Genomic DNA, 12,449 nt, shown 5'->3' on the forward strand with positions numbered 1-12,449 from the left:
TCTCTGTAAATTGCATTAAGAGTGTGTGTGTGTGTGTGTGTGTGTGTGTGTGTGTGTGTGTGTGTGTGTGTGTGTGTGTGTGTGTGTGTGTGTGTGTGTGTGTGTGTGTGTGTGTGTGTGTGTGTGTGTGCGTGCGCGCACGCTCTGAAAGCACAATGGCATACCCTTGGGAGGGGATGGATGACGGCCAAAGAAATTCCAGCGAAAGTAACTTAACCCAAAATGCCACCATATCCATTGGCCTACTTTCTATACCTTTGCGGAGGATATTCCACTATATCCCAGTGCTGAACAGAGCTCCCACATTCCTGCTACCAATGACGTCTCTTAGCATGAGCTACTGTACTTCAACATTATGCTGACATCAAATGACATCGAGAACCAAAGGCAAAAATATTAAATAAACCAACTTAACTCAGACTTCAAGGTGATGCAATTTAATGCCCACAGATGAAATATAGTTAGACAGATATCATATAGGCTATAAGACTAGGAGCCTTTTTTGTCATTAAATGAAAAGAAAGGAGTACATTTTACTCTGAAATGTAAAGAAGGGAGCACTCTTATTTTAAAATGTAATCACGTTTTGTTATCCACATCTGGCCAATAGGTAACTTGACAATGCAAAGCTAGATTGGTTGCTTTGCTGTGGGAGACACAAGGGCAATGTTTTTCAACCATTCGATTAGTTCTCACACACACTTTGACATAATTCTGTGATCGCTATGACAATCAACCTGTCACCCAACAACAAGGAAAAGCAGGTGATCATTCTTAGAGTGTGTTGGAAATCCTCCTAGACGTTAAAATACTGGCAAAACTGGAATACGTTTACTCATCAGCACAAACCAGCCACATCCACATATATACAAATAAATTGTACGCCCGTTTCAGAAACCATCTGTTTCATAAATCAACACTGAGACAAAGTGTACCTAAGGCACAAACAAAACAAAATGAAACCTTCGCCACGCTGACATCAAACATCCAGTGACACCACTTCTTCTGAGCTTCTAAACAGCCTCACGGAAACCCTTGGCCAAGCTTCTATAGCACGAGAAACTGAGAAAGAGTGGAAACTTGAATCACAACATGTAGACCATTGCTACAGTAGATAATACTGGGCTCTGAGTCGCCATGGCAGACTGATATAATCTTCTATGTCACATACCGGCATGTATTTAAAGTGGACACTGTAGTAAACCACCAGAGGACCAGTGTCCTCAGCCAGGGCCAACTGACAGGCCTTTAAAGTCTGGCCTCGTTAAGATCGATGTTGGTAATTAGAAGGTCTGCAGCCAATCCAAATATTAGCTTTACAAGGTCATTGGTGTGACCTCCACGGGTCATCACCACAACAGACCCCCAGCCTGCCTGCCTGCCTGCCCCCTCAGTGTTCGGAGATACATGACATATTATACACTCCACACATGCCTACACACAAAAAGACACACGCATGCACACAGACTCACACGCACGGACGCACGCACGCACGCAAGCACATCACACACACACACACACACACACACACACACACACACACACAGACACACACACACACACACGCACACACACGCACAAACACACATTTTACACAAACACAAGACAGGCAACGTTCGTATGCTGTATACTTTCAAGACCTTGCTTACATGTGCCAGAGTTGAACCACAGGGGGCGGGGATGTCTCCGGTTTACAAACAGAACACATTCAGAGAGACATTACATTCCCCAGAGCATCGTTGGAAAGCAGATGTGGAAAATAACGGTCATTTCTGAGCACCGGCATGACATGCGAGTGTTCCACAACAAACCACATAGCCATGAACACACACACCAGATCTGACTGTGACTAGACACACACAACCTGCTTTTAAAAAGAATCTCAATTTATACTCCCGTCACACAATGGTGTCGCTTGCCGAACTCAACACAACTGATCTTCAAGCTATCAACGCAACGCATTGCAACATGATTTCAACTGGAAGATCTGTTATTTTTGGAGAGCAATACTCTCCTGTTACAGAGTAGAACTGAGGCATAAGGCACACTAACAACCAGCATTCAGCATGAGGTCACATCTTTTTGTACAAAAGCAATACATTTGTCACAGTACAGTGCATTGCTTAGTACTATGAGGTAATGTGTTCATTACCTCTCTCGCACTGAGCCCCGGTGAAGCCGTAGGTACACACGCAGCGGTTTGGGGCCACACACCGTCCACCATTAAGACAGCCACTTTCACACACCGCTGCAAAGAGAGAAAGAGAAACATGTGAGAAAATGGCAACCTGATGCCTGATGAAGGTCTGACCAACCAATACATTGGTGCTTAAATAGAATTCTGTAAGTGAAGACAGTATGTGGGATTGTAGTATTTTCCTACTGTACCAGTTAATTTATCCGACGCACCTGTCCCCCGTAGGTGTGCATAAGGACTTTTTTGAATGGGAGAACTAGGACAGAGGTGCTACATCCTCCCTGTGGTGGCTCCTCACTGGCAGGTGAGCCAATAGGGCACAATAGAACGTCGCAGTCCCGCCCCCTTTCATGACGACGCCAGGCCCAGGAAATTATTCCCAATGCATTTTTCCCATAGGCATTTCAAAAAGAATTTATTTAAAGACGGTTACGCCACGGACAAAGCCAACTGGAGTCGTGACAACTCATGACAACAAACACAAATATTTTGGACCAAACAAATAATTACAAAGAAGAAAAACAACAACAAAAGTGTTTTTTTCTCATTATTTGTCCGGCCCAAAATTTTTTGTTTGTTGTCATTTATTTATTTAGCGAATGCAAAGTCCTTAAGCCAAGCGGTTGCCTCCTGGTCTGCTGTATGGAGGGTGATTAATCCTCCTTCCACTTCTATGATGTGCTCCATAGTTTGCTCCTCACCACACGCACACAGTGGGCTTGGGCTACTGCCCCATTTGTGGAGGCTGGCCAAGCAGGGGCCATGTCCAGTCCTGAATCTATTGAGCGTAGACCACTGTCTCCTTGGGAGGGTGGTGCCAGGGACCTGTTGGTTAGGGTCTGACACCAGGTGTTTGTTTGGGACCTCATTGGACTCCCATTCCCTTTTCCAAGCTGATGGGGGGTTCCTCCAAATTGGTCGTCTCGATGGGAGTCGAGCAGTGGGTGGGTTGAATATGTCTGCATGGATTGGTAGATGGGGAGAGTCTTTGACCTTTTGAAGCATCCTTTGAGAGACTGCTGCTCGCCGGATGTGTGGGGGTGCTATGTTTGATAATACTGGGAGCCAGGGGAGTGGTGTGGAGCGAATAGTCCCAGTTATGGTTATCATGGTGGTATTGAGCTGGGTGGCCACTTGGTGTGTGTGTGATGACCTAGACCAGACAGGGGCACAATATTCTGCTGCAGAGTATGACAGGGCCAGTGCTGAGGTGCGCAGTGTGGAGGCTGCCGCCTTGTTGTCATGAGTTGTCACGACTCGAGTTGGCTTTGTCCACGGCGTAAACGTCTTTAAATAAATACTTTTTGAAATGTCTATGAGGAAAATGAGCGTATAATCATTTCCTGGGCCCTGGTAGGGGCGGGACTGCGACACTCTATAGCAGTGTCAAACAGTGGGAGAAATTAACACATTAAAATCTGTTTTAGATTTTTGCGCTGGCTATTCAAAGATAGCAGATATACAGCACTCACTGCTGTATATCACTTTGTGCCACAATGCGAGCTTGTATATGCTATTTTTTTAATCTTTATGTGTAATGTAGGGGTGTAATGATAAATTCTTACAGCGATATGATACACATCAAATCCTGTATATACATGGTACATGGTTGATACGATACAATACATGAATGATATTGCTTCATTCATGGTGATATGATTCAATGATTTAGAAATCGATACAGTAACTGTTTAGCAAAAAAAATCAATGTGTGTGTGCAGTTTTTTTAAGGGAAACAGTTATTATTGTCGATATAAATAAGTAAACAAACTGGCAAATACATGGACATTGCATTTGAACACATATGGACAAACTCGCACCTTGACATGAACACAGAGATTACACACATTTATCGATAGACCAAGTGTAGCGATATGGAATGGAAAAGTAATTAAACCCCTCTTTCTTTCTCTTTTTTCTTCTTAAAATAGCTAAATACAACGCCTGTTGGTACTTAGTGTCGATACAATCGATTATTTGCATTGCAAAACGATTTAGCTGCCTGTTTGCATATCGATATAGTAGGATGGTTAGGATTTAAATGGATGCATCGATGCAGTACAGTGAGTACACCTCCAGTTAGGTCATAATTTATGGTGCGTAGAGCGGTCCTTACGTTGGCCACAGTGGTTTCCCACGTAGCCCTTCTGGCAATTGCAGTTGTCCTCGGAACATGTGCCCCCATTCATACAACGGATGTTACAGTGCTGAACTGTGGGAAGAGGATCACAATCACACGCACGCACGCACACACACACACACACACACACACAGAGAGAGAGAACAAGACGGAGGCTTTAGATGTTAAATCAAATGTGCTGCAAAGCAGGTTTTCTTTTTTGTAAATCATGTTCAGAACTTCAGATATAATTTCCCCAGATCGTTATTGTGAGAAAACAGAGCATAGTTGGGCAAACGTGCTGTGAGTTGAAACATGGTAGAGAAGTTGACTGTGCCTCCAAAGCACACACACACCCATTCCACATGCATGCCCGCAATGTGCACACACACACACGCACGCACGCACGCATGCATGTGCACAGGCAGGCAGGTATGGCACTTGCGCGTGCACACACACACAGACACACACACTGACACACACACACACACACACACACACACACACACACACACACACACACACACACACACACACACACACACACACACACACAATCCATGTCAAGAGATGGTCTACTGTTTTCAAGAGTATGATTGCAACATAGATCAATTGTTGCAAGTTAGGGTGAATATCAAGCACTATGATTATGGTAATGTACATTTATTATTGAAGTATTATGGTAATGTATGGTAATTATTATGTGCATGTGATGTCCAAATCATTATGGCAATGTGCTGAATAATGATGGTATATATTAATTTTTTACAGTATCTAGAAATGAAAACCAAGGAGAGGATATTACACAGTAAAATCTGTTCGTTTACACCACAAGAGTCTACAAATGTAGTCTGTACACTCTCAGAGATACAAATCGTTAAATTAACAGTGGAGATGTTAATGTGAACAATTGCACTCATCAACTACAAAGGACAGGAAGGAATTATTCTGTCTACTGTATATGGTTTTTCAACCATTATAGACAAAGACAACTATATTAGCCCATATATATTTTGTTTCATCAGCCCCGAATTGAATATGGTCAATTGCTTATAATTGTTTGTGTGAAAGGTTTGCTAAACCTCTCCATAACATTACTTCCCTTTGTTTAAAAAGAAAAACCTACACATAATGGGTATGTTCTAGTGCTGCTCTCAAATGAGCATTTAGCTAGCTTTAATGTTTGTACTGTGCAACATAGAATATTAAACCATAATACAAAAGGTTTTCTTTTTGTATTTGTACTGTATGCTGTATAGGTATTGATTTGGCCACATAAATGTGCATATTATAAACACAATCACCTATCAACAGCCACTTCACGTCAAAGGCAACCACTCTTCAAATCAGCATAATGTTGAAAGGTGAACCAAACAGCATCATATTCAAAGTTGTGTATTGGGAGTAACCAACCTGACTTGGAGCCACAGGAGGCTGAGATCTGACCGGTGGGACAGGTGCACATGTTGGGTCTGGAGCAGAAGCCATCTCCACATGAACTCCGGCAGATAGCTGCAAAGTGCAAACATAATCATGACCTGCAACTTAAGATTTGTGGTATACACTTGACTATACAGTACCAGTAAGACTCCCTGAGGGCGAGAAGCGACCTCGCCCTTTGGTGACGGCAGACTGCAGACTGCTGGGAGAGCACTGGCGCTTTGGCATGAGGGGTCAGATCAACATATGGAATGAATTCTGTACTGGCCATATATGGAGCGTGTACAGGGTTTGATGAGGTCAGATCAACATATGGAATGTCAGAATAGGTCAGCTCCATATATGGAGATCTAATGGTGGCAGCGTGGGCAGTGTCTTGAGCGTACAGGGTTTGATGAGTGCCCAGGTAAGGCCGGGCCTTAATTTTCGGACCGCGTTTCGGTTGAGAACTCTAGTTTTCGCCGGGCACGGCTGCACTAATAACTCTGGGGCAGCCCGTTTAGAGTTTGAATGGACAGGTATCGGTCAAAAGGGAGACATCGAAGAGGAAGGACGGATGGGGAAGGATCAACATATGGAATGTCAAAAATGCCATCCCTGATGATGTCATGTGATGTCACGAAGGCATGACCATATATGGAGGTGTGGGGTGACGGACGGACAGATTGACTGCTGGGAAATGCACGTTTTCATAGTAAATGCGACCTGAAGTCGCAATAACAGCTTAAATCATTGACAAAGGTCCCCAGGCGGGGACACTGCAATTACACACTCGTACTGGGTGAGTCATCAGTGGCACACCTCCTTCATGGTCTTGGAGAGGAAATCTCTGGGTATTTGGCATATGGACCTAAAGAACCTCTCACAGGGTTAACAGTGTTTTGGCATATGGACCTAAAGAACCTCTCACAGGGTTAACAGTGTTTTGGCATATGGACCTAAAGAACCTCTCACAGGGTTAACAGTGTTTTGGCATATGGACCTAAAGAACCTCTCACATGGGTTAACAGTGTTTTGGCATATGGACCTAAAGAACCTCTCACAGGGTTAACAGTGTTTTGGCATATGGACCTAAAGAACCTCTCACAGGGTTAACAGTGTTTTGGCATATGGACCTACAGTAAAGTACCTCTCACAGGGTTAACAGTGTTTTGGCATATGGACCTACAGTAAAGTACCTCTCACAGGGTTAACAGTGTTTTGGCATATAGACCTACGGTACCTCTCACAGGGTTAACAGTGTTTTGGTTTAGAGTTTCTAATGGCAACATAATCCATGAACTGAATCTCATATAGAAGTCAGATCTATAATACTTAAATACTGTAACAGACCTAGTCCAATTATAGCGGCTCTGTTTTTTAACCCTCATCGTGGTTAAAGGAGACCACTTGGCAGTGATGCTAAGCAGTGCTTTTTCTTTCCTTTCTTTCTTCCTTTCTTTCTTTCTTTCTTTCTGTCTTTCTTTCTTTCTTTCTTTCTTTCTTTCTTTCTTTCTTTCTTTCTGTCTTTCTTTCTTTTGTGTGTATTTTGTGGTGCTTGCTGTTTGTATGTATTGACATGTTGTTCTTGCTTACTGTAAATCGCTCTGGATTAAAAGCGTCTAAATTGTAATTGTAAATTGTTTTGAACTTGTTGTTCTGTTTCCCGCAAGTCTATTGTTGGCCTGGTCTCCTGCCCCCAGCTCCCACCAGGTAGAGTCCAACCACTGACCCCAACCCCCTGAACCCCACTGCTAAACAATGTCATTAGAGTGCTGGCCAGCCTGTCGGCCAAATTACAATCACACAACTCTACAGGCTCTCAGACTTTACTGTCTGGAGAGGGGGGAAGCCATCCAGTTCCCGTAATTCAAATCCTCCGCGGTGCATCCGGCAAAGGTCCGAAGAACGCTTGCCTTGCGTGTGGGAAGTTGGCCAGCAATTAGTGACTCCTACTGTGCATGCCTATTCATTGGGGTGCAGAATTGAGAGGAATAGGCATGTTCGTCTGCAAACATTACGTCCTCCCTGTGAAGCCATCACTCTGTCACATGAAAAGAAGCATCTGGCAACTTCATGTGTATCTTGATTGTCTACTCTACACCCTCCCACATGACCAACTGTATGGGCTAGCAGTGACAGGGACTAGGGGCCACCCCTTAACCCTTATCCCTAACTTATTTGCCATTTTTTACTATTTAAAAAAAACTTTTAAAATTGTTCAAATAGCCACTCTACAAGCTCACAATGCCTCAAACTATTTTAAAATGTTTTTCAAAATAGTAAAAAATGGCAAATAAGTTTAGGTATTTCAGAAAACTGACATCAGGTCAAGTGGCATATACCTGTCCTGTAAGTAGTGTTTATGCAATGTATCCTGTACTATACAGTATGTTAACTCATCATAAGTCACAGTGCCATAGTGTTGAATTACACATTTAGCGTTACTTGCTGTATTCTGTACTAAATATATGTTAACTCATGAGTCACAGTGCCATAGAGTTGAATTACAAATGTAGCGTTACTTACGGACAATGCACTGGTTCCCTCCGGTCAGAGTCTTCCAACCTGGACAGCAATAGGCATTGTTTCTTGAGCCACACACATTGGGTCTGGGGGACAATACAACATCCAAGAGACAGTATCAGTAAAACAGCAGTTCAGTGGCGCCTTATTGGTAAATGTGTTACACTCTCAGTTAACTGAACTATCCAAACTGTCAATTCAATTTAATTATAGTGCCAAATCACAGAAAGTTGTCCCAAAACGCCCTACTTTGTCGTAGGTGTTATGTGAAAGTAGCGAAAATAACATATCTATATACTGCAAGCTCACAAGCCATTGTGTGCTTGTAGATCTGTTTTTTTTTGTTGTTGTTTTTTTATATATTTTTTGTCCCACGATTTTGTAACCCATTTTTTCACCCCTGTGTCAATCATCCTGTGATGTGATCCTGGGCTCTACACACCCTCCGCCAACCTAGGCAGAGCAACGGACTTAACTCATGCTTCCTTCATGCTTGAGTGTCCAAGTTGCTCCTTTACACCTGACAGGGTGGTTGGACGTAGCGCGTGGAAGGAACACGTTATTCCAACCAGTTCCTTTCCCCTCCATCAGGCGCCCCAGCTGGCCAGGGGGAGGCAGTTTAGAGACCAGGATTACTGCATGTTTTTGTGAGGGTACCTACCCTAGGGGACACGGGGAGAACATGCAAACTCCACACAGAAAGGCCCTTTCGCCAACCCCGCCTTCGGGTATGGGCACTGATGACGCGGAGGAGGAAACACGCCGCCAGCACCCACAGCGCCACGAGCGGGAATCGAACCCAGGACCTTCTAGCTGTGAGGCGACAGCACTACCAACTGTGCCACCGTGCCCCTGATCTGGGTTTTTTTAATGTTTAAAGTGAAATAAAAAAATAAAATAAAGCATAAAAACATAAAAGACAATAACAAAGGAATTTAACAATAACAAAAGAAAAAAGTATTGTTTTGTGTCAAGTTAAAAAAGGAGTAGGAAGTATGTACTTATACTGTATACTCCTACCTCCTCTCAAACAACCACTATCCTCATGATTCAATAAACACATAACTCACAATAACACATAACAATATAATACCGGTAACTATACTATAAATTAATTATATATTAGAATTTATCATCATTTGTTAAGTGTTAGTATATAATCACAGCGCACTCCCTTGCACACCGTGCTCGTATAGATACTAATCTTAATTGCTTAGATTTCTCTTAATAAGCAAATAAAAAAATATTCCGCATTATAACTTCTCACTTGTTATAGTTAAAGTTGCACTATGTAACTTTCTAGTTCTACGCCAGATTTGAAACCGGTTTCCTGTGCTGAAAGTGCTGAAATGTTTTACCATTGAGCTAACTAGACCGTTGCACGGCTGTAGAGCACCAAGTTGGTAACGATGGAAGATGAAGATCCATGCCACACCGGCCCACCCGGCTATGCAATACTCGTTGTACCTGTTGTCAGAGTACCCGTTCCACCCATCTGTCTGTGTCCATTTTATGCCCATATATGGAGATTTCTGTATCTGTCTCTCTGTGTCCCTTTATTCCTATATATGGAGTTCTGTGTCAGGCATGCCCAAATATGGAGTGTTGTGATATCAGAACAGGCCAGCTCCATATATGGACACTGGGCAGGGGCCCTGTCCAGAGCCCAGGCAGAGAGAGGCCTTTTGTGGCGGTTCTGGACAACTGTGGGTCCGAACAACTCGACACTGGGACCTGCACTCCCTGTGGGGGTGTGGAACGTGTGTGTCGTTTGAAGTCAGTGGGGCGAATGATTCTCAAGTTACCGTTGTATAGTCCGCTCATTTCCACGTCAGCTCAGAGGGTGACGTACCAGTGATCAAGACATGCATAAATATATTTAGAATGCTTTAGTCTTCCATGCTGAATCAATGAATAGTCCTCAAACCTCAAAAAAAATATGTATAGCCATTAGCACATAACAAAAGTATATCCTATGGCCTATAGCTATATAGCCGAAATTGAATTGCGCAGTTCGCGCTTTTAGGCGTAAGCAAGCCTATTCCCATTTCCATGTTTCACAAACATGACGGTCCGTCAGGGACTATAGCCTTGGAAACCCAGACGTTTTTATGAGATGGCATCAGCGTTTTTTAAAGTCGGCCAGTCAAAGTTTTAAGCCAGCTCTCAGCGCTCTCCTCCACCTCTACAGCGGTGCCCGTTGGAGCCTCTATACAGCGGTGCCCGTTGGAGCCTCTACAGCGGTGCCCATTGGGCACTGGCCTACTTGGAACGACGCAAGTTGGAAATGAATGCCCCACCCAGATATTATGTCGCCTGTGTCCCTTTTATGCCCATATATGGAGTTATTTGTCAGGCATGCCCAAATATGGAGTATATGCAGATGTCAGAATGATGTCAGAACAGGACAGCTCCATATATGGATCCTGGGCAGGGCCCCTGTCCAGAGACCAGGCAGAGGCCTTTTTGGGGCGGTTCTGGACAACCGTTGGTCCGACCGACTCGACACCGGGCACTGCACCCCCGCCCCGCGGGGGTGTGGATCGCGTGTGTCGAATTTGAAGACAGACGTACAGACAGAGACTTGGTGCATTTATGAAAATGGAGCCCTTAGTATATACCGGTAGATATATAATTATATATTTATATAATCATATGATTGATAGCAATATATAGATCAGAGATCTCACGATGACACTGTCTTGTCTTTCTGTTCAGATTCATTCTGAATCTGAACAGATTCATTCTGAATCTGAACTTCTCAGTAATGTTCACAGACAAAACTTGTATGGGAAACAGTAAAGCCTAGTGGTCATTTGGCACACTGCAGTTGAAATCGGCCAAGTTTGCATGCATTCTCGAGCTGCATATACACACACACACACACACACACACAGTCACACACACACACACACACACACCTCCCAGGCTCCCATCTACTGTGTATATACAGTTGTCTCAATAATGAGCTCTAAACATGTCAGGTGAAAGTGCCCAAGGATATTATTCACTTGTCCTGAGTGACCCTTGTGATCTCTTTTGTGTCATAATTTTGGCAGAGAAATTATCCCTATTTTACTTTTTCTTTCTTTTCACACACACACACACACACACACACACACACACACACACACACACACACACACACACACACACACACACACACACACACACACACACGCAAGCGCGCGCACACACACACGCACGCACGCACGCACACACACACACACACACACACACACACACACACACACACACACACACACACACACACACACACACACACACACACACACACACACACAAACCTCTCCAGCAGTGACCCACTGTGTAGGCTACAGCTGCAGATGTGATTTATCCCAAACTGGGGTGTGGTGTTTTTGGCCAGAAAGAGGATTATTATGCTGTTAGTCTCTCTCTCTCTCTCTCTCTCTCTCTCTCTCTCTCTCTCTCTGCAACAGACATTCCTACAGCCACACACGACCAATGGCCTCCTTTGTTTGGGTGTAATTTATTATTGCAGTCAGCAGGAATGTAATATTCCTGCCAGTATTTAATTACTAAACTTTGCTCCAAACTTCCCATCACAGACAATCTCATTTGTTTGGTTCCATCTGCGTTATTAATAAATTAGGCTACAGACAGAAAATGACAGAATCTTATCTCAGCCTCTTTAAGAAGGACCAGGCAGGCTGTATAGCTGATGAATAGACAACAGCCACCTGCTCCAATCACTAGCTGTCTGACGTGCAATTTCACTGTGCCAGGTTACGAATTTAAAAGAAAGGATATTTGTAGCTTTAGCTAACTTATATGTGAAGGGTATATAATATAGGCCAACATTGCATTACCCTCTGAGTGCATCCGTTCCTCCCCTCCTCTTCGCCCTGCTCGCTCTGGTCTCGGACTGCCTGGCCAACACCTCGCTGTCTCCAGTGGCCTCCACCTCCCCAGTGTCCCCAGCCTCCGCACACAGCGACAATAGGGCCACCAGAACCACGGTCAACTGCAGCAGCCGCTCTCGACACATACTGTCCAGCATCTTTTCTCAAAAGTTCCCAAACTTCCAATGTTTGGGGGGTGGGGGGTGGGGTGGGTGTAAAATGTATATGAGTCTTCTTACGGGTCTGCCGTCCAACTCCAACGCCCTCTGCACACTCTCGACTCGAGTCAAAGCTGCAAAACAAA

At 44.0% G+C, this 12,449-nt stretch overlaps 1 protein-coding gene and 1 pseudogene across 2 annotated transcripts in view; one reads left to right on the plus strand and one right to left on the minus strand.

Moving 5' to 3' along the window:
• The window catches only part of LOC310854594 (receptor for retinol uptake stra6-like), a 197,525-nt pseudogene that overhangs the window by 144,246 nt on the left and 40,830 nt on the right, over positions 1–12,449 (plus strand). The gene's annotated exons all lie outside the window — the stretch shown is intronic.
• The window catches only part of fbn1 (fibrillin 1), an 86,547-nt gene that overhangs the window by 73,615 nt on the left and 483 nt on the right, over positions 1–12,449 (minus strand). The window contains exons 2-6 of the mRNA XM_083760088.1: positions 12,113–12,437; positions 8,265–8,347; positions 5,730–5,828; positions 4,314–4,409; positions 2,153–2,248 (exon numbers count right to left, since the gene is read on the minus strand). Of these exons, the coding sequence (XP_083616214.1) occupies positions 2,153–2,248; positions 4,314–4,409; positions 5,730–5,828; positions 8,265–8,347; positions 12,113–12,303 (565 nt within the window). The 5' untranslated portion in view covers positions 12,304–12,437. The remainder of the gene's footprint in view (positions 1–2,152; positions 2,249–4,313; positions 4,410–5,729; positions 5,829–8,264; positions 8,348–12,112; positions 12,438–12,449) is intronic.

This window comes from Protomyctophum parallelum (genome assembly GCF_964188405.1).
Source record: "Protomyctophum parallelum genome assembly, chromosome: 2".
Taxonomy (NCBI): domain Eukaryota; kingdom Metazoa; phylum Chordata; class Actinopteri; order Myctophiformes; family Myctophidae; genus Protomyctophum; species Protomyctophum parallelum.